We start from the raw sequence: 22,840 nt of genomic DNA, 5'->3' as shown, positions 1-22,840 counted from the left end.
GTCTGTTCATTTCCTTTGCCCATTTTTTAATTGGATTATTTGTCTTTTTGTTGTAGAGGTGTTGGATTTTCTTGTAGATTTTAGGGATTAGACCTTTGTATGACTTGTAATGTCCAAAAATTTTTTCCCAGTCTGTAGGTTCTCTTTTTACCCTTTTGGTGAAGTCTTTTGATGAGCATAAGTGTTTAATTGTTAGAAGATCCCAGTTATCTGGCTTATCTTCTGGAGTTTGTTTGTTGTTGGTTATGGTTTGTATCCTGTTAATGATGGGCCTCTAGCATTGATCCAATTTTTTCTTCTAAGAACTTTATAATTTTTGGCTTTATATTTAGGTCTTTGATCCATTTTGAATTAGTTTTTGTATATGGTGTGAGGTATGCTTGTTTCAGTTTTTTGCAGATGGATGTCCAGTTTTGCCAGCACCATTTGTTTAAAAAGACTGTCTTTTCCCCATTTGATGGACTTTAGGCTCTTGTCGAAGATCAGGTGACCTTAGGTGGCTAGATTTACATCTGGGTTCTCAATTCTATTCCTTTGGTCAGTGTATCTGTTGTTGTACCAGTACCAGGCTGTTTTGACTACTGTAGCTGTATAGTAGGTTCTGAGGTCTAGTAGTGTGAGTCCTCCTACTTGATTATTCTTCAGTAGTGCTTTACCTATCTGAGGCTTCTTCCTTTTCCATATAAAGCTAATGATTATTTTTTCCATCTCTTTAAAGAATGTTGTTGGTATTTGGATTGAGATTCCATTGTATTTGTAAGCGAGCAGAAAAAAGCAACACTGGCAGCCAGCAAATGGCACTTAGGGAGTCGGCCAGTGTGGACAGGTGGAACCCAGGTGGCACCAGGGTGAAGCCCATGCTTCCTAGCCAAGAGACTGTGGCCATAGGAAGCAGAGGAGGCCGAGTGTGGGTGAAGAAGTGTGGGAAAGTGTATATCGCTGGTTACCAGGTGTTCTGTCTCCTGCTGGAAGCTGTGAAGCTGCTTTCTCGTACCCCCTGTTCGCCAGTCTCCGATAGGAGTCCAAGATGGCGGATCCATGCTGCGTTAGCTGATAGGGGACCTCTGCATGTATCTCTCCTTGCTCTCTGATCTCTTTCAGTTTCTTACTCCATTCAGTGCTTGACTAAGTTCTTTATCTCTTCATTTGATGCTGTAGCATTTCAGGATTGACAAGTGTCTCTGTTTGACTTAGTTTTTTGGATTTTGCTGTGGAGGGACGGCGTGGTGCTTCTGTCTATAGTGCCATATTGCCCAGAAGTGGGATTACCTGATATTCTAATATATACAAGAGTAAATGCTTCTCAATTCATTGTCGGACTGTGGTCCATTTCCAGTGACCTGAAATGGTTGTTTTTGACAAATTTCATCCAGGTTTATGCTTGTTTTCTTGGAGAAGAATCACCTAACTACCTTATTCCACCAATAGCACAAGTCTTCTCTAGAGTTGTGTTTTTAAACTTAAGTATACATGGTGTCGTATTGTACGTATCCTTCTGCATGTTGCCTTTTTTTTTTTCCCCTCTGCATTATATTTGTGAAATGTATCCCAAGTTGATACATAAAACTATATTCATTAATTTTCACTGCTGGTTGGTGTATAGTTATATGAGTATCACAATTTATTTGTCCATTTTCTGCATAATAGAAATTTAGATTGTGTCAAAATGGCACCATTATGAATCATAGGCCATGAGTATTCTTATATATTTATATATATTTGTGTGTTTCTCTAAGGTCCTTCTCTTGGACTAAGAACTTATTCTTTAGGTTTGTTTTATTTTTTTTCTTTTCTACTAGTTTGGAAGTTATGTATTCTATTTTTATTCCTATAGCAGTTGTCCTTAGAATTTTAATACACATAATTAATGCAACAAAGTCTAAGGTTAATTAGTATCTCTGCCGTTTTCTTGAGCAATACAAGAATCTTAGAACAATTAAATTCAAACCATACCCCCTTAAATATTATTTTGATACTTTGTTTTTGTTTACTTTGTGTTTTTACTCACCAGATTAATAATCAGCGTTGTTATTTACTTGTGTCTGTATATTTACCAATTACATGCTCACCACTCATTCTTACATCCCCTTCTTTGTGCGCTCAGTTACCTCCTTTCTGAAGTATTTCCTTCAGAAGTTCCTTCAGTGAGAGTCTCTTGGTGGTAAAGTCTTTGGTTTTGTTTGTCTGAAAATACTTCATTTTGTCCTTGTTGTTACATGATAATTTTAGCTAGGTATGACTTTCTAGGTTCACAGTTATTTTCACTCAGCAGTTTGAGGTGCTATCCTGATTTTTCTAAGGTTCTATTTTAGCTTTTGGAAAGCTGCAGGTGTGTGCACATGCATGCATGCTTTTTTTGTGTGTGTATATGTGTGTGTTTGTAGGTAATTTGCCTTTTCTCTCTGATTGCTTTTAGTCTTTGATGTTCTGTGCATTCCCTATGCTATGTCCATGTAAGGATTTACTTCTGTTTCTTTTCCTTGGAATTCATTTTATTTCCTGAATCTGAGTATTCATCTCTTTCAAAAATTCTTCAGATATTGCCATTTCTGAGTCTTTTGTTAGAATTTTTTATTCTATCTTCAGTGTCCCTTAATCTCTCAAGTTTTTGTTTCTTTGACTTTTTGTGTTTTATTCTGGAAAATTTTCTTCAGATTTAGTTTTCAACTTTTTCTCATTTAAACGTGTGTCTAATCTGCTTTGTAAGCTATTTTTAGAGTTTTTAATTTCAGTGCCTTTATTTTCCATTTTAGAAGTTCTTGTTTCTTTTTGAATATGCTTGGATTTTTTTGTTATTTTTTATTTTGTCATGTTTTCTGCCCTACCTTGTTACCCTTGATCATTTTAAACATAATTTATAATGTGTATCTAATAATTTCAATAGCTGACATTCTTTGCAATTCTGCTTTTTTTTGGACATTCTGAAATTCTACTGCTTTTTATTTCTGCAGACTCTCATGATTGCTTATTTCCTCATGTGTTCCATATTTTTGGATTCTAAACTCATTTCAGTAGCTAAGGGTTGAGAGTAGTTCCCTTCAGAGAGGTTTTGCATTTGCTTCTGCCAGGCCTAGAGATTGGTTTTTTTTGTTTTTTGTTTTTGGTTTTTTAATTGGACTTTAGGTGAAGGTTTACAGAACAAATAGTTTTTCATTAAACAGTCAGTACATATATTGTTTTATGACATTGGTTAACAACCCCACAACATGTCAACACTCTCCCTTCTCGACGTTTTTTTTTTTTTTTTGGTGAAAATAGCCAAAGATACACCATTTCAAAAATTTCTACATGCACAATTTAGTGACATCCATTACATTCTTCCAGTTGAGATTGTGTTTTTTTCATGTGTTGATTTCTCAGCTTGGGGTTTCTGAGACCATGAACGTAGTGTAAATGAAAACCCAAAACTCTCATGAGGGCAAGCAAGCCTGTGGCTCAGAATTATTAGGGGAGAAGCTTCTTTGTCATTTTTTCCATGGCTCTGAGTGTCTTGACCTTATGTGGAGGTATCAGTTCCCAATTCCTACCTTGCACAATACCCAAGGCTTTGTCTTCTTTGCTTATATATGTGAAACGCCCAAGCCCTTTGTTTACTAAGATTAGAAAACACTCCACAAGGCAGCCAAAGTCTCAGCGCAGCTTTCTACTCTAGATGTTAGCTTCCTTTTTATTGTTGGTGCTTGGAGATTTCTCTACTTGCTTACCTTCAGTTGTGCTTTTAACCCTTTCAGGACTGGCAGTATATATAGCTACCAGTTACTTTTTGTAATGCTGGGGTTCGTTGGGAAGCTGCTGTCCCTATGCTGCTCGCAGGTGGGGACCTGTATAACTATTGAAACAGAAGAAACAGGCGTATGCCACAAATTACTATTTTTACATGGTATTGTTTGAAGTGTCTGAATTTTTGGTAAGAAAAGTAGAAATTTTGCAAATTTGTACATGGCACACATATGTACTAGTGTGCGATGGTGGGACTCTGGGGTAGAATTAGTGGTACAACATATGTGCCACTAAGCACTAGGGGTAGGCTTGTGGGAGGGAGCAAGAAAAAAAAAATTCATACTACCTGCCAAAAATTCAGACACACTCAGTGATTCAGCATGCTTCCATTAATGAAAACACATGTGTCAACAAAAAATTCGAAGTAGAAAATAACTGAGTATTATTTTAACCATTATTTCTAAGTGTTTTTAAAGGGAGATTTTTCAGATCTAGGGATGTAATCATTATTTTTGTATCTCTCAGAGTGAATAAAATTGCTATTCAGAAGTTTAAAAATTATTGGAATTTTATAATTGTTTTTTAGCAATCTTATCTCCTTACCTTTGCTTTCTTACTCTATTTCTCTGTCTTTTGAAAAAATGTTTAAAACCAAAGTTGCATTTTTAGTGTGTCTTTCACTTGTTTTGTATGGGAACAAGAGGATATCTTGTTCTGTTTCACCTTTCAACACCAATTACTAATTCTTTTTATTTTTTCCTGTTGTTTACTACCTCTTCATTCTTTAAGGTGGTAAATGGAAATGATCCTTCTAAAGGCTAGACTAAAAATATTAAATGTTTACTATAAGATCCTGTATTATAGGGCCTTAGAAGTCATCTAGAAAAGTGGTTTCGTAAATAGTTAACCGTAGTTCCAATGTGGATAATAGTGATCTGTTGAGTTCAGAAAGAAAGGAATTTCTATTTATACTTATTTTTATCTAAAAAAGAAAAAAAAATGAAGCGTCACTACATTATATACATATAAAATTTATAAATTAATGTTTTTATAAATGTGTAAAAAAATTTTTTTAAATATTTATTTGCTTTTTAAATAAAAGCTCCAAATTTTTACCAGTGGGATATGTGAACAAAAGAAGTTGATTCCTATGATCTAGAGCAAGGCTGTCTAATAGAACTCTCTGTGATAATTGAAATATTCTATATCTGCAGTATGCAGTATGATAGCCACTAGCCACACATAGCTACTGAGCACTCGAAATGTGGCTAGTGTGACTGAGAAACCGAATTATTTATTTAATTAATTTAAATAGGCTTGTGTGGCTAGTGGCTACTCTATTGGACAGTGCACATCTATAGCAATCTGGGGGAAAAGATGGTAAAAATAGTGACAATTATTTATTGAGTGCTTACCAGGTACCAGATTCTATACTTGGTGTTGTATACATTATTTACTTTAATGCTTAAAACAACCCTGGAGGTTAGGGTGATGTTAAGTAACTTGCTGAAGATCATTCTGTGTTAGAAAGAAGCAGAGTCAGGTTTGGTGCTCAGATCTCACTCCAACACTCAACCTGCTACCATCACGCCTTACTGGATTCCAGCAGAGGACATCCCAGTACCACATCAGATCCAAATCTGATCTGCCTCCTCCACTGCCATGTTTCATTGCCACTCCCCCCAATTTTTTTTTTTTTTTTAATTTCAAGAAGCCTCAGTCTTTTCAGGTACATTATTTTTTCCTATGAAGTAAATAAGAGAGGGTGTTAGCTTTATTTTGTAAATGAAAATGCTGAGATTGATTTTTAGTGATTTGTCCAAACTCTATATTGGAACCAAATTGAAACTTGAAGTGGGGCTGTCCTGCCTAATTTTTGGTGCTGTATTCATACCGCAGTTAAGTCATTTTCTTAAGGTCAGTGTAATTGCTGCCAAATTTGAATTTGGTTAAGCTAAGCTTTTTAAAAAGTCTACAAGCAGTATGGCTTGGGAGGTATTTTTAACATATTTGTGTTTTTTACTTTTTAGTGCTCGCCAGAAACCCAGAGCTCATTATTTAGAGGACCGAAAAAATGGGTCAAAGCTGATTATTTTTGTAATTGGAGGAATTACATATTCTGAAATGCGCTGTGCCTATGAAGTTTCTCAGGCATATAAATCCTGTGAAGTAATTATTGGTAAGACTTTTGTTTTCCTCTTTTCTATTTTTTAAAACAAACTCTAAATGCAAAACTAGAAATATAAAAATTTATCTTGTCTTTTACATTTAGGACTAAATTGTTGATTGCAAAAAAAAAAAAAAACACCAAACGTGGAATTTAGTTTTAAGAATTTCAGCCAAAACCGGAAAAAAAAAAAAAAACAGAAACACAAACCCATTGCCATCAGGTCAATTCCAACTCATAGCAGCCCTATAGGACAGAGTAGAACTGCCCCATAGCGTTTCCAAGGAACCACTGGTGGATTCTAACTGCCGACCTTTCGATTAGCAGCCGTAGCTCTTAACTACTACATCACCTTGGCTCAAAGCCAGTGATTGGGAAATCATTCCATTACCGCATCACTTTCTTGCCCCACAGAGGCACAGGATCAGTACATCAGTACATCAAGTCTCTGTCTGCAGCATTGCTTAGGCGTTCTGTGTCATTGAACAATGACTTTTGCTGTTGTTTCACGTTGATATAGTAATCCCCAATTTTGCTCTTTAGTGTAGTAATATATAGCACAAAGTAGACAAAGTAACTGAATAGGCAGTGTTTCTGAAGGGTTATTGAGCATGCTCAATAAACAGGAAGGATTGCAGTACTGTAGACAGATTTTCAGGAAAATGCCCTATAGAAATTTTGTTTAATTGTCCCAAGCCACTGCACTTTGCGTATTTGAAGGATAAGACAACACATTAAGCCAAGGAAAAACCAATTTAACTGCCGGCCTCTGAAAAGTTATCTTTTCCCCTACCAGGTTCTACGCATATTTTAACACCCAAAAAGCTGTTGGATGATATAAAGTTGCTGAATAAATCCAAGGATAAAATCTCCTTTATTAAGGATGAATAGGTTTTTTGTTTCTTTGAGGAGTCTCACTAATACGTTCAACTGATATAGATAAAGAAATGTTGCTATCATGTAATTTAAATAATGTAAATATTTTTATGGAATAATGACTTTTTAAAAACATTTCTGAAGGGAGTGTTTATGAGGGTTTATGGCTACCTATCACTGGGTTTGTCATTTTTAATTATTTAAATATTATTGCTGCGTGGTAGATGGTGAGAAGAAATGTTAAAATGCTTTCTAAAAGGAAATCTTTTACCTTTAGAACAGACTTAGTAGAATTGGGTAATTTTTCGCAGCCACCTATGTACATAACAATTACTTGTTAGATACTTAATCTAAGTGTCCTATGCCGAAGAATAGTGTTTTGAAAAAGAATGATTTTAAATGAAGAGATTGCAAAAGTGAAAACTGTGAATGTGTGTGTATGATAGATGTCCTATAAATATGGTTTTCTTTCAACTGGAATAGTTTCTTTTGTGTGTAAAATAATTCGTTGTCAATAATAGAAATAGAGTGATTTCACGGTGTATATTATCTTGCTAGTTACTTCTTGAGAACACAATTTTATAGTTTTGAAATCATGTATGTTTAAATTAGAAGACCAAGAGTAATCATGAACATTCTAAGAGAAAATAAATATATAATTACAAAAACTTTATCTTGATTGGTTTTTTGGGTCATAGGGGAAGTTGGGGACTTTAAAAAAAGTTTTAAATCAGAGAGTTATAAAGAAGAAAAAGAACTGTCAAAAACCTAAATGTGCAGAGAAACACCAAAAATGAGTGTGACAGAATATATTTCTTGTGATTATAAGACAGAGGTCCCCAGGCTGTGGAAGATTCACTGCCTCAAGCAGCTTTCATGGTGTACCCCCGCCCCATAGCTTTACATTAGAATCCCTGTTCCTTTGCTTGGCATGCCCTGTAACTTTGCATTAAAATCCTGGTTCCCCTCTCCTTAACTGCTGCCCCCAAACTAGAGGAAATTGGCAGAAACCAGTTTAGGTGCCACGTTGACATTCAGGATACTCTTTCAGCTCATTAAATGCCTCATGTATAGTAACCTCCCCGCCTCTGGGTGGAGTTTAACTGCCAATTTCTGAACATGCGATGCATGAAGTTATATGTAAACCCCATTGGGCCTGTGTCGTATGATAAGAATGTTGCTGATGTAACTTGTATGAACCTCCTACTTGTAAACTCCTTAAAAGTAACCTTTCCCCTCACCCTCACTGAACAGTCTTGGCGGCAGCAGCCCCGACTACTACTTTCTTTGTCCAATGAAATAAAGGTGCCTTTTTCCTCTCCCACCTTGGCCTCTTGTTTATCGGCTGAGTTGCACCAAGCAGAACCTGGAGTTTCCACCTGGCAACAAGTAGATAGAATTCAAATTGGAACATAGCTGGGAGAGGGAAGGCACTCCTAAGAGAGGACAGTAAAAGTGGATTATATAGGTCATTGTCATGTTAATTTCTCAGGAGATTACATCAGAGCAAATGCAGGGTTCCAGGGTCCCTGGGTTGGAGAAAGAGTCACTAAGGACATGACATACATTTTCCAGTCAGACCCTGGGGTTCCTGCTCCTGGAAACTGGCTGCAAGTAGATAATTCACTAAACGAGCCCAATGCCTAAGGCAAAATGATCTCAACTAAGCTGCTTACTAGGCTATTGTCTGACTTGAAGGTGACTTTAGGAAAACAGTTCCTTAAAGGCTCCAGGTTCAAAAGGACACCTAAGGACAGATGGCCTGAGTGGGTCACCCCGACTCTATAGACCTAGAAATCTGGATTCTAGGAGAATCAGGACAGTTTGTCAGAATGCATTTTAATCTCCCCACCCAGTTACACCTATTCACTTTTTTTAAAATAAATACCTGTATAAGGCTAAATAATAAAAGGCTATATCTGCACATGTGTACGTGTGTTACACAAAAGGAACATCTTCATTTTAAATCTCCATACAGTAGACCACGATTTATGTATCATGTGTTTTCAGAGTTTTGCTCTTACAGATAATGCCATATTGAATTACTTGGGCACATACCTTTGCAGACTTCAACAAATATTTCCATAATGTAAATTTCTAGCAATGACATAGCTGGTCAAGGATTTATGCTTTTAAAATGTAGATATCACCAGATCTTCCTCCATAGAGGCTTTACCACTTTGTGCGATAGTGCCTGCTTCACAGTAGCGTCACAAGCTGTGTAGTAAAGAGTTTGGCTGGCCTTTGTCCCACGGTCCTGGGAGATCATCTCTAAACCTGTATGATAAAAAATTTGGCTAGCATTTGTCCCCAGTTCCTGGAAGTAACTCTAAGCCTCTGGAATTTCTTGAGTAATTGGAGTGTCTTTGTTTTTTGTGGGGATATATGCCATTTAAACACGGCTGCACTGTTGACAACCGCAGCCCCCACAGGCCTCTATGCTGTATGCCACATGTTGGAGACTTGTCAGCGATAAGAAAGAGATTAAGCACGACTTGTTTTTCCAAACCCTGTTACTGATTGGCTTGTTTATCTGAATTCCTTCTCCCTTGCCCGAAACTTATTGTTACTCACCCTAAACCCATTGTTCTGTTAATTGCTTTACTGCTTGCTGTATTGACTGTAAAATAAACTCCTGGGACTGAAGCGGGGTCGACTCCTCAGAGTGACCCTCCTGGCCCCACTTCTCTGTGTTGTGGCATGGTTACTGTCTCCGCCGCTCGCTGCGACAGTTTTTATGGTGGGCCCCTTGGAAGACAACTGATAGTTTATGTTGATGAGATGACTTAGTTTGGGGGCAGGCGACACCAGAAAGACTAACCATGTGCTAGCCTTTGACATGTGATACCATTCTGACCTCCAGGGAGGTGAGGGTTTGGGGTTTTTTTGGTTTAATGTCCCAAAGGACCCTACTGTCACGCTCCTGGCAGCCTCAAGCAGCTACTCATTGGAAATAAGCACTAAGAGGCCTCTGCTTCTGAGGAAACTTGGCCAAGTGTTTCTTTACAGCACGCTGCCCTCAGATAAATCTGACCCCCATTGACCCCGTGTTAGGGATACAATTAAACCAAAAAAAAACAAATCCACTGCCATGGAGTCAATTCTGACTCATAGCGACCCTGTAGGACAGAGTAGAACTGCCGCCGCATAGGGTTTCCAAGGCTGTAAATCTTTATGGAGGCAGATTGCCACATCTTTCTCCCTTGGAGTGGGCTGGTGGGTTCGAGCCGCTGACCTTTCGTTAGCAGCCGAGCACTTAACCACTGTGCCACCAGGGTTCCTTTACTTTTACTTAACAAGCTTGGTTTTCTGGCTTATTACCGTAGCAGAATGAGAAGTCTACAAGAAAGAAGTTGCATGAAGGAGGAGACAACCAAGACTACAGAATCAGTAAGTATGGTTTTAATAAAGCAGAGGTAGACCATATCTTTTAAAATCCATAAATGGTTACAAATGCAAGTTTCTGTAAATGTTAATTTGAGGGATCAGGAATACTCATTTATGGTGGTCCTTTCTAACCTATGTTCCATGGATTGGCTTCAGGGTGTCCATGAACTTCTTTTAATTTTGTGCTCAGTTGTGTGTGTTCATATATCCCTTTTCCATCGGAGGGTGGGATGTGGGAGGAGGGAGACTCTATAGCTCTCAACAGATTCTCAAAGAGGAATGAAAATTTAAAAAAGGTTAAGAGCTAGTGAATCATATAAGAACGCTTCAGCCAGGCCAGAGAAGTGTGTAAATTTAAACTTGAGGATGGAATTGTGAGGCTTGGCATACGAAGCAGATTATCAATTTGTGATTAAATTTAGGTATGTGATAAAGCTAGAAGCCTCTTAGAACATACTCAATACAAGCCTCCTTTTTTCTCTTAGAATACGATCGTAAGTCTTCACTGTCTTCCTGATAGTGCTACAGCCTAAAGTAAAATTAGACACAAAGTTAGAGGTATCTTCAGGCTGGCCTCTGCTTTATCTCTTCCAAGGTACCTTAAACCAATTTCCAAGCTCCAAAGTTAAAAATATCTCATCTGCCAGTCAGCTAGAGAAATAAGCTTCTGCCTTGGTCAGCACAAAAATCTTTGAAGTGGGAAGGGATTCAACTCCCTCCTCACAGCCCAGCCGAGACTCCGGGGGTTGGAGGAATCAATTGTTGAATGTTTGGAGTGAATGGAGTTAGGAAGCCTCAGGAAAAAGTCAGTGATCTGTTGCTCTGTCATTAAGGGTGTAATAAATCAGCCTGGAAGCAAATCAAAAGCTGCTTTTAGCAACAAAAAGCTTACTCTAGCATTTTATATGAAAGGCTACTAATTAAACAATCTCTGGTTCTCAATTTTAATGAATTAACTTCACTTTTGTTCCTCTTTTTTTTTTAAGTGAAAATACACACAGCAAACCTGTTCCCATTCCACCCTTTCTAGACATAATGATCCCAATTTTCATTTTTGTGTATTTCTGACTTCAAGAAGTCTGTAAACAAAGAATGTTAATTTATATTATAAGCACATGGTAAGAATTTCATACATTTCAGAAAGTAAATGAAAAGTAAAAATGCCCCCTCTAAAACCCCGTCCCATTTCTTTTCAGAAGCCAGTTTGATAATCATAATTTATAACATTTCAAAAGCACTTACCCTCCAACCAGCAGAGGGTACTGAATATCCTCTGAAATTTTAAAGTAACCACTTAAGAATTTTGTGTACCTTTCCAAAAAATATGTATGTCTTTTAAAAAACCATATACAAATGCGGTCACACTATATATGCTGTAGGCATCTTGTTTTTTTTTCACTATCTTGCAGATAATCCACTTTATTCTTTTCATTGGCACAGAGTGTTAACTGTATGGCTGTGCTGTTATTTATGAACCTGTCATCCAGAGTATTAATTCCATTTGGGGGCTGTTACCATCAGGCCATCCTTGTACACATGCCACAGCATATTTGTGTGAGTTATCCACAAAGTAAATTTCCTGGTAATAGAATTGCTGGTCAGAGGGTAAGTGCTTTTGAAATGCTATAGATTATGATTATCAACTTGGCTTCCGAAAAGGTTGCACCAATTTATATTTTCACCAGCAATGCTTGAGAGTACCTGTTTTCCCCCATCCTCACTGACACAGGGTCATTGCAAACCGTAATTTTTGCCAGACTAATAGGTTAAAGAGGAGCCCTGGTGGCACAGTGGTTAAGAGCTCAGCTACTAACCCAACATACCAGCCACTGTACAGGGGAAGGTGTGGCAGTCTGCTCCGTAAAGATTGTCACCTTAAAAACCCTGTGGGGCAGTTCTACTCTGTCCTATGAGTCGGAATCGACTCAATGGCAAAAGGTTTGGTTTGTTTTAATAGTTTCTTTTATTGTTTTGATTTCTCTTATTATGCATTAGGAAGAACATAGATTTATCTTAAAATAAATACTTTTGGTTGATGTCTATTTTAAAAATCAAAGATCCAATTGTTCATTGAAGCACTTGCTTTACCCATTTCTTGTAATTGTGTTTTTTTCTGGAAAGTCATCTCTCTAAATTGTGTAATAAGTGAAATACTTCTTCTTTTTTTTTTTTTTGAAGGTCAGGTTGTCTTTGCATTTTATTTCGTTCTAATCCTTGGTTGCCTGGGATTGAACAACTAATATTTCAGTTGATTCCTCCGTCTCCGTGCTTCGGCAAGGTCTTCTGCAATTGCTTTAATCATTTGATCAGTAGTTTCTTTCAAAACGGTTGCTGTCCTCAGAGCGTGATCCAAGGCTGAGTTTAAAACCTGCAGAGGAAAAGTCCACACGTTTTATTCCATAAACTTACAACCATTTCTGTTAATTGGGTTCTCTCCTTATTAAACAGTGCAAGCTGGAATTTTTGGAGGATACTGTTTTTCACACAGTCTATTTCTGTTTTTGAGGGCTGGTTTCCTAGGAAACCAGTCTGAGATGGAATATATTTGCTAAGGAAAGGGATAGAAAAAAGACCAGCACATGACTGATTGAGCATGAATCAGAGGGTGGAGGTCCCAACCTGCTGGGCTTTTCCGTGCTGCGGAGGAAGAGACTTGTGAGAAAGAGACGGAAAGCTCTTGAGGGGCCATTGAAGGGGATCTAGGGGTGAGAGAGAGGGCACCCAGGGGCTGCAGCGCACGCATGTGTGCGGAAGCATTTGAGAGTGGCCTGGAAATTAGTTACTAGTTTGCAAATAGGAACCTGCTGGGGCACGCACGCAGCCCTAACCGCAGTGTGACTGGAACAGACTTAGGGGCACAGCCAGGAACAGACCAGTGCCTTCAGCCTGGGCCGGTGGAATCCTGTGCTGAGGAAAAGAACCACCCCCAAAACTTTTTCTCCAGGAAATTTCCCTCGAAACGAGTTTGGAAATAAAGCAAACCATGTGGCTCCTAAGGCTGTGGGTCTTTAGGTTAGTGCTGAGCACAAAACTGTTTTTAGCAGAGCATTTTCTGCCCTCGCCCCACCTCCCCCATTCCCACCCCTCACTGTAATAACTTAAAAGTCATCAGTTCTGTGGTCAAGACCAAACTTATGAACTACAAGGATTCTAGATTTTTTTTTTCCTAAGTCCTCACCTCAAATTCCGTTTTGTCAATACTCCTAAAGTCGCATAAGGATTTGCTTCCATAAATCCTGCGGGAGCGGGAATGGGGTGAGGGTGTAGTGAGGTCTGAGCTGCGGGTCATGAAAGCTGTGAGGTCTTTTCTGCAAGGCAAAAGCACATTGATCCTTGAGTGAAGTGCCCCCTCAAGCACGCTCTCCCTTTCAGGTCAGCCCTGTGGTTCAGGGATGACCCTGTGTGTGTTGAAGGGGCCCTGGGGGAGTGATGCCCCCTGCCTTTTGTAGTTCCCATTGTCCTGTTGTAGATGACTACAGCTGAGCTTCAGAACAAGTTTTGTTGCCATGACCATCAAGGGCATTTCCTCTCAGAATTTCTGTCTCCTTTTCCTTTGGTATGGAGAAAGGCAAGACTCCAAAGAGACTTTTATTCAATTTTTATTCTTTTGGGGCCAACCTTCTACCTCTGTATATTTATAAAACAAGTACACAGACTTATAAAAGTCTGCCAGCCGCAGGCACCTTGGGTTTTTAACTCATTCTAGCACCAGTGAGCTTACATAGCAAGGGGGCGGCAGCAATAGACAAATAAAAGCAGCATCTCTCCTAGACTACTATGCTATAGTCATGATTCTATCACTTAGGGATGGCCCTCCGTCTGCACTAGGTCAGTGAGGGGTGTCAGGGCCACTGTGTGCATTTGTTCAGGTTGTGCACTGCATAGCTGTAGGAGGTTTCATTCATATCAGCCTATCTGAAGGGTACCGCCTGGAGTTACAGTTGTCACACCTGTAAGTGGTAGCCTCAAGGGGTACGTAAGAACTTGCCTGACAGTGGGTCTGCCATGGAGCCACCCTCACTTGGCTTGAGATTCCCTCTATTAAGTGTGAATTCTTTGGTACACAGAATACTTGTGAGTGATACCATCTCCAGAAAGTCTCAGTTCAAATGCTTGTGACCTCAAAGCCTCCCTTCATCCCTCTCCCCCTAACACGTTAACTTTGGTTGGTTCTGCAGACTGATTTAACACACTGGATCTATCCTCCAGTTGAGAGAGGTGAAAATTCCAGGCAGGGCATGGCAGTATGGTGTATTGGGAAAAGTGTGGGCTTCAGAATCCTCCATCTCTCTATATCCAATGACTCACCACTATCAACAACATTAATAATAGCCATCACTTAAAAACCAAACCCGTTGCTGTCAAGTTGACTCCAACTCATAGTGACCCTACAGGACAGAGCAGAACTGCCCTATAGAGTTTCCAAGGCTATAATCTTTATGCAAGCAGACTGCTACATCTTTCTCCCGCAGAGTGGCTGGTGGGTTGAAACCGCCAACCTTTCAGTTAGCAGCCAAATGCTTTGACCACTGCACCACCAGGGCTCCTCAGCCATCACTTACTGAGTGCTTACTGTGAGCTAGGTACCATTTTAAATATTGGAATCTGAGGCACAGAGAGGTCAAGTAACCTGCCCAAGGACACAGATGCAAATCCAAGAAGTCTCCAGAGGTCACTCTTAGAACACTGCACCGTAATGGGTAGCAGGTTCAAACAGAGTGAATCTCGTTCCAGCGCCTGAGCTGCTGCACTATTGATTCTGCCTCTTACGCAGCTCTTGAATCCATCCACTTCTCTCTGTTTCCATCTCCACCACCCCAAGCCAAGCTACCATCGTCTCTCACCCGAATTACTGCACTAAACTGTTATTTGGCCAACTCTTGACTCCTCTAATCCACCTCCCTTCCTGCCCCCCACCTGCCTACCAATAGCCAAAGTGATCTTTTAAAACACACACACACACACACACACACATACACACAATTAAAACTGCCTTCTCAAAAAACTTCACTGGCTCCCCGCTGTTCCTAAATAAGAGACTGAGATCCTTCCCGTAGCTGACAAGCCTGCACCGTCTGGCCCTGCCCATCCCCCCAGCCTTCCCTCACCAGCCTCATCTTGCCCCACTGCTGCTCCCTCTTTGGGGCTCCAGCCACACTGCCCCTGAACTTGCCAAGGGCTTGCCCAATTCCAACTGGAGAGACCCAGCTCCCTCAGACTGGAATGTTTCTCACATCCACTTCCAAACCTCCTTGCTAATTTGTTTGTACTTCTCCTTCAGAACTCAGCTTCCCTGAACCCCACATGAGGTCAATGGTACTCTGTACTTGCTCTTCTTGGCACTGACAATGGCTGACTGGGTCCTCCACTAAAATGTGAGCTCCATGGGGGCAGGCACAGTGGTTGACTTTTTTTGTCACTATGCTCCCACCACCTAGCACTGCATGCTGCTTTTGACACTCAAATATTTGTTGAATGAATACATGAATGAATAAAGTTTTAGATAGATTTAGGTTTGCATCCTGAGTCTCTACAACTTATGACCTAGGTGATCTTGGACAGGTAGTTAAAGCACTAAATATGTCATTATGCCCCCAACCAATGGTAGCCATTTTTTGTTATCATTAGTTAATAATAAAATAACACTTACTTTTCTGGCATGGGTTCATGTTTGTCTTGAGGGAATTTCAAATTTGCTGTCTGGGAACATATCCTTTTTCGTTTTGAACAAGCTGAAATATGGAAGCTATGATTAAATTCAGAGCGTCAAAAATGATCCCAATTTAATATCAAGAGTATATTTTTTAAAACTCCTAAAAGTTAACAACAAAAAGACAAACAACCAAACTTAAAAAATGGGCAAAGGACTTGAATAAACATTTCACCAAAGAGGATATACAGTGGTCAACACGCGCATGAAAAGATGCTCAACATCATTCGGCATTACCAAAAACCAAACCCGTTGCTATCGAGTCAGTTCCGACTCACAGCGACTCTATAGGACAGGGTAGAACTGCCCCACAGGGTTTCCAAGGCTGTAATCTTTACGGAAGCAGACTGCCACATCTTCTTCCAATGGAGCAGCTGGCGGGTTCAAACAACTGACCTATCAGTTAGCAGCCATATGCGTAACCACGGCACCACCAGGGCTCCTCATTAGTCCTTAGGGAGATGCAAATCAAAACCACAATGAGATACCACTTCAGCCCTCTAGAATGGCTATTTTAAAAAAATGGAAAATAACAGGTGTTGTCGTGGATGTGGAGAAAGTGGAACTCTTATACATTGCTGGTGGGCATGCAAAATGGTACAGCTGCTGTGGAGATGTTTGGCTGTTTCTCGAAAAGTTAATCATAGAACTACCATATGACCTAGCAATTCCAAATCTTAGGACAGGGTAGAACTGCCCCGTAGGGTTTCCAAGGCTGTAATCTTTATGGAAGCAGACTGCCACGTCTTTCTCCCGTGGAGAGGCTGGTGAGTTCAAACTGCCGACCATTTGGTTAGCGCTTAACCACTGTGCCACCAGGACTCCTTGATGCATGCTACAACATGGATAAACCTTGAAAACATTATGCTGAGTGAAATAAGCCAGTAACAAAAGGACAAATATTGTATGATCCCATTGTTGGGTGCCTTCAAGTCGATTCCAACTCATAGCAACCCCATGTGACAGAGTAGAACTGCCCCATAGGGTTTTCTAGGCTGTAATCTTTACAGAGGCAAATCTCCAGGTCTTTCCCTTTCTCCTGCGGAGCCGCTGGGTGGGTTCGAACTGCCAACTGTTCTATTAGCAGCCGCGTGCTTAACCACTGTGCCACTAGGGCCGCTTTTAAATAATATAAAACCAAACCTGTTGCCGTCCAGTTGATTCCAACTCATAGCGACCCTATAGGACAGAGTAGAACTGCCCCATAGGGTTTCCAAGGAGTGGCTGGTGGATTCAAACTGCCAACTTTTTGATTAGCAGACGTAGCTCTTAACCATTGCGCCACCCGTGCTCCTTAAATAGCGTAGTCTATTTTTATACATGCTGACTTTTAGTAAGGATATATTTAAAGCATCAGCCACTTCTGAATAATAGCGACAATAGTGGTGATTGTTCAGTCTGTCCATCATTTACTCAGCAACGATTTGTGATTCGTTACCAACTTGCATGGGTGTAGCACTTAATAAGCTTCAGAGTCCTTTATCACTAGGATTTCAGATGTCCCACCCACAGCCCAGCCTCTTGCCATCCAGGTGTAGGGCTGGATGTGGAAGTGTCCAGGTGAGTGCTGGAGATCTAAGGAGCAGATGGGGAGGGCAGGGCCTCCCCAAATGGAAGCAGTGGCGAATGCAATGTGGGTCTCCTGACGTCTGGGAGACCAGGCTTCCAACAGAGTTGTGATCATGCAGGAGATGTACTTAAGAAGGTGAAGAGTTTTTCTTTTCATCTAAAGAGTGGAGCTGAACAAATGCCTCTTTCACTATAACTTAAGTAATTCTGTCCTGGGGTGTTGTGTCTATAATGAAATTCTAAAAAGAAAAAATGAAAAGCAACAACTGGGTGCCTGGGAACAACAGCTGTTCCCACTTACACCTTCTTTCTGTGGCCCCAAGTGTCTCACCTTTAGGCAGCTCTTTACCGCTGACTCCTGGGGAGTTAGAAATCTTAGCGCCGCAATTTTCACATTTGTTGCTCTGCAGCCCCATGCCGGAATCAGAATAGAAGCTGTCGCCTGCATCAGAACCTGAAAAACCCCAAGTTATGCAAAGGAAGTGTGAGTTTCTTGATTATCAAATGTAGGGTGGAGAGTAGAACTCTAATTGTGTCAGGTATGCGTTAGGCACCAAAGTGTCCAACTTTCCCAGGCTGTGACACCAAGGGGAATCACCAGCCCAGGAGTGATATTTGGGATCCCCTTCTGACAACTGAGAGATGTTTTGGTTAAATAACAATCCCGATACGAAAGTCTCAAGATGTGCCTAGCACATAAAACCAAAAACCAGTTACCATTGTGTCGATTCTGACTCATGGAGACCCCACGTGTGCCACAGTAGAACTGCACTCCATACGATTTTCCATGGCTGTGATATTTCAGGAGTAGGCTGCCAGGCCTTTCTTCCAAGGTGCTTCTGGGTGGACTTGAACTGCCAGCCTTTCAGTTAGATGAGCCCTCAACTGTTTATGCCACTCCTTGCCTAGCACGTACCAAAACACCAAACCTGTTGCTGTCAAGTACATTCTGACTTGTAGGGACCCGATAGGACAGAGTAGAACTGCCTCATAGGTTTCCCAAGGCTGTAAATCTTTGTGGAAGCAGACTGCCACATCTTCCTCCTGCAGAGCAGCTGGTGGGTTTTAACCACTGACACTGCAGTTAGTAGCTGAGTGTTTTAACCACTACACCAGCAGTGCACTTCTGTCTAGCATACTAAAAAAAGAAAAAAAAAAAAAAATTGCCATTGAGCTGCTTCTGACTCATAGTGACTCTGTAGGACAGAATAGAACTGCCCCACAGAGTTTCCAAGAAGCAGCTGGTGGATTCAAACGGCTGATCTTTTGGTTAGCAGCTGTAGCTCTTAAACACTGCACCACTCAATTAAGGTCTGCCAGATGAGTGGAAGTGTGAGAACATGGCCCACTGAATTGTCAGATCATCTTGTATTTGTAGTTGTTTTTCCAGATTTGTCCTGATACAACCTCATTCTTTCTCTCAGAACATGCTGTGGCCAAGAACTTGTGTTTGGTCAGTCAGGCAATTGGAAAGATGGTTTTCCCCTACATGAAATTCATAAGCCTGAATGAGAACCGAAATCGTAACTTTGCCCTCATCAGTGCCACAGACAGGTTAGTGGCAGAGAGCATGAGTGTCTGGTGCAGGTCTAGAATTTGTTCAGCAGACCGTGGGCAGTGGAGCATTTCAGGTAAGGCCAGGGCCTGGAGGCATGGGCCAGATAGGTGGGCACATTGGGCTTAGGAGGTCCAAGCAGCATCTCAGTGCCAGGAAAGGCACAGCCAGGGGACAAAATCTCTCCCAATACTTCCTGCCTTGCTGCATTCATGATTACACTCACTTTTAACATTATCTTTCAAAGTATGAATCATGGCATAAGCTCTAGGGAGACTCTTTCTCCAAATCTCACTCAGTCAATAGTCACTGAATGCCTTCTCAGTCTGAATCTGAGGAAATATAGAGGACAGGGGACATGCCTGAGGAAGCTGTGTTGAACAATGGAAAGTGCATGAGATTCAGATGAGCCTGAGTTTGAAGTCTGGCTCTGCCACTTATTAGTTGTGATGATTAAAAAGATCTCCACAAGTTCTTTGATACTCCCTTCAAAAGATGGAGTCTAATTCCCCTCCCCTTGAGTGTGGGCTGGACTTAGTGACTTGCTTCTAATGAATAGAACAAAGCGATTTTGATGGTGTATAATTTCCAAAGCTAGGTCATAAAACACATTGAAGCATCCCTCTGGGTGTTTCTCACTCTCTTGGATCATTGCTCTGGGGGACGCTGGCTGCCATGTTGTAAGGATGCTCAAGCAGCCCTATGGAGGGGCTCACATGGCAAGGAACTGAGGCTTCCTGCCAATGGCCATGTGAATGAGCCATCTTGAAAGCAGATCCTCCAACCCCAGTCAAGCCTTCAGATGACTGCAGTTCTGGCTGACATTTTGACTGCAACCTCATGAGAGACCTTGAGCCTGAATACCCAGCTAAGCTACTGCTCCCAAATTCCTGACCCACAGAAACTGTGATATAATAAATGTTTGCTGTCTTAAGCCATTAATTATTGGGATATTTTGCTGCACAGCAAAAAGTAACTAACACATTAGTTCTGTGACCCTGTAAAAACCCAAAACCAAACCTGTTGCCATCAAGTCAATTCCAACTAATAGCAACCCTATAGGACAGTGTAGAATTGTCCCATAGGATTTCCAAGGAGCAGCTGGTGGAGTCGAACTGCTGACCTTTTGGTTAATAGCCATGGCTCTTAACCACTGTGCCACGAGGACAAGTCATTTAATTTCCCTTAACCTCCATTTCCTTATCTATAAAATGAAGATGATAATTCCTATCTCACAGGGGTGTCGTGATAATTAAATGATATACACTATGTCAGCAGTTCCCAAACTTTTGGTCTCAGAACACTTTTACACTCTTAAGATTATTGAGGACCCCAGAGAGCTTTGTTGATGCAGTTTTTAATCTACCATATACCATATTACATGCAATTTTAAATATTTGTGGTGAAAATCTCTTCCTGTTCTAGAAAAGGGCTGTCATACAACATTCAGTCAGCTGAAGATAGATTGGGTAGAGAGATGTCCATATATAAATTTCAAGTCATGTTTGCTTGTGCAGAACAATCCAGATCTTCTTAAGACTGAATGACTGTCCTGTCACTTTTTTTTTAACAAGAGGCAGGGCCAAGATGGCAGAGTAGTCAGACACTTCCTGTGGTCCCTCTTACAACAAAGACCTGAAAAAACAAGTGACTCGATTATATATGACAATCTAGGAGCCCTGAACTTCAAGGCAAAGTTGAGGAATTGGACTGAGTCGGAGGTGGAGGGAGAGACGACTCGGAAACAGTGAGGAGTTGCCAGACCTGACCCTGCTGGAGCTGGCACCCTTCAGGCCGGATTGGCTGGTGGGCATGGTGAGGCAAGCAATGGCACTCAGGAGGCGTTTTCCACATCGAGAGAGACTGAGCAGCAAAGTGTCTACACGGGCCTCCGGAACCAGTGAAAACTGGTGTTTAATTAACAAAAGATGAGTATATGCATCTGACCTACCACGCAGATCAAAGAACACCCCCTTTGGGAAAAACCTCTCTCCCATTTACTGGCCCCCTCCCTGCTCTGCACCAGGTCCTGGGCCAGCTTCAGTGATTGCTGAGTCCCCTGGGCTGGAAGTAGGACCTGTCACGCACCCTGAGCCATTCTCCCGGCCATGGAGAGGGAACAAACTAACAAACAGGAAAAAATAATCTGCCAGCTCCCCTAAGCCGGGAACTCAGGGTAGGCACAGCTCCTTTGCCCAGGTACAGGACTTTGAATGCCTTTCATCCCTGCATAGACCTGTGTGGGCCCATTTCAAAAGCATAAGCCCTCATTAGCATAGTACTACAGGCATATACCTGAAGCTTAACTTCAACTGTATCGGCTATATGGTGAAGTGGCAGGTTCATGACATTTGACACTGCTCTGCCCATTAAGCAGGGTCCTCACCTACTCACATCACAGGCATGAGGACTGGTGGCCCATGCTACCTAGCGACCCACGACAGGGGTCCAAGAATAAGTGGTGCTTCCCAGTCCTTACACCCAACAGCACTGGTACACATAGTCTAGCTGCAAAACCCACCCACCTACGTGCTCTAGGAAGGAGGGACACACTTTCCTCCCACACACTCAGGGGCAGCTGTCAGCCGCCTGCCTTGCTCAACACATGACCACCTACTACAGCCAGATACCTGTGCCTACACCAATCACCACTGCCTGTCTAGGACTGTAGGTGAGAGCCTGCACCACACACTTGGTGACTGGCTACCTGGACACCTGAGCTGAATCCATACACAAAAAGTAAACAGACTCCTGGGCTCACATACCTAGTAACAAATCTAACCACCTGGTGACAGGATGTTAGAGCTTCAAAGGCACCAGTAATCAAACTAGCTCACACGAGCAGCCTATTTGGGCATATCAAAACAAGAAGCTAGGACACAGTATGCAAACATAAAATAAGTAAATATAATAACTTACTGATGGTTCGGAGACAACAGAAAATATCAAATCACATAAAGAGGCAGAACATGATGGCTTCAGCAAGCTCCCAAAACAAAGATTCAAGAAATTTTCTGAAGGAAGAGAACTTTTTGGAATTACCGGAGGTAGAATACAAAAGATTAATATACAGAACTCTTCAAGAGATCAGGAGGGAGATCAGGCAAAACTCAGAACAAACCAAGGAACATACAGACAAAGCAATAGACAAACTTAAGAAGATTAGAGAAGAACATAATGACAAATTTAACAGGCTGCAAGAATCCATAGAGAGAGAGCAATCAGAAATACAGAAGATTAACAATAAAATTTCAGAATTAGATAACTCAGTAGAAAGTCATAGGAGCAGAATTGAGGCAATGGAAGTCAGAATTACTGAGATTGAAGATAAAGCACTTGACACCAACTTATTTGAGGAAAAATCAGATAAAAGAGTTTTAAAAAATGAAGAAACCCTAAGAATTATGTGGCACTCTATCAAGAGGAATATCCTATGAGTGACTGCAGTACCAGAATGGGGTGGGGTGGGGGGTGGGGTAACAGAAAATACAGAGAGAATTCTTGAAGATTTGTAGGCAGGAAGCTTCCATGATATCGTGAAAGATGAGAAGATATCTATCCAGGATGCTCATTGAACCCCACCTAAGGTAGATCCGAAAAGAAAGTCACCAAGACATATTATAATCAAACTTGCCAAAACAAAATAGAGAATTTTAAGAGCAGCTAGGGATAAACCAAAGTCATCTACAAAAGAGAGTCAAGAAGACTAAGCTGGAACTAGTCAGCAGAAACCATGCAAGCAAGAAGGCAATGGGATGACATATATAAAGCCTTGAAGGAAAAAAATCGCCAGCCAAGAATTATATATCCAGCAAAACTGTCTCTCAAATATGATGGCAAAATTAGGGCATTTCCA

The 22,840-nt window shown here is 41.0% G+C and overlaps 2 protein-coding genes across 5 annotated transcripts in view; one reads left to right on the top strand and one right to left on the bottom strand.

The window, feature by feature from the left end:
• Nucleotides 1-10,112, top strand: part of STXBP3 (syntaxin binding protein 3) — a 58,728-nt gene extending 48,616 nt beyond the window's left edge. For 2 of the 4 annotated variants that reach the window (XM_023742195.1, XM_023742196.1), the window contains 2 exons: nt 5,751-5,899; nt 6,684-7,434. In XM_023742195.1, the coding sequence (XP_023597963.1) occupies nt 5,751-5,899; nt 6,684-6,778 (244 nt within the window). In that variant the 3' untranslated portion in view covers nt 6,779-7,434. Of the gene's footprint in view, nt 1-5,750; nt 5,900-6,683; nt 7,435-10,089 lie in introns of those variants that run through there. The other 2 variants (XM_023742194.1, XM_004388047.2) reach the window with 2 other exon arrangements.
• Nucleotides 10,113-12,332: 2,220 nt separating this feature from the next.
• Nucleotides 12,333-22,840, bottom strand: part of AKNAD1 (AKNA domain containing 1) — a 51,621-nt gene continuing 41,113 nt past the window's right edge. The window contains 6 exon segments of the mRNA XM_004388064.2: nt 12,333-12,518; nt 13,329-13,458; nt 15,801-15,878; nt 17,559-17,609; nt 17,611-17,668; nt 17,761-17,883. Coding sequence (XP_004388121.1) covers nt 12,387-12,518; nt 13,329-13,458; nt 15,801-15,878; nt 17,559-17,609; nt 17,611-17,668; nt 17,761-17,883 — 572 coding nt within the window. The 3' untranslated portion in view covers nt 12,333-12,386.

This window comes from Trichechus manatus, unplaced genomic scaffold (assembly GCF_000243295.1).
Source record: "Trichechus manatus latirostris isolate Lorelei unplaced genomic scaffold, TriManLat1.0 scaffold00204, whole genome shotgun sequence".
Classification (NCBI taxonomy): Eukaryota; Metazoa; Chordata; class Mammalia; order Sirenia; family Trichechidae; genus Trichechus; species Trichechus manatus.
This window is presented reverse-complemented; position numbering and strand designations above follow the sequence as displayed.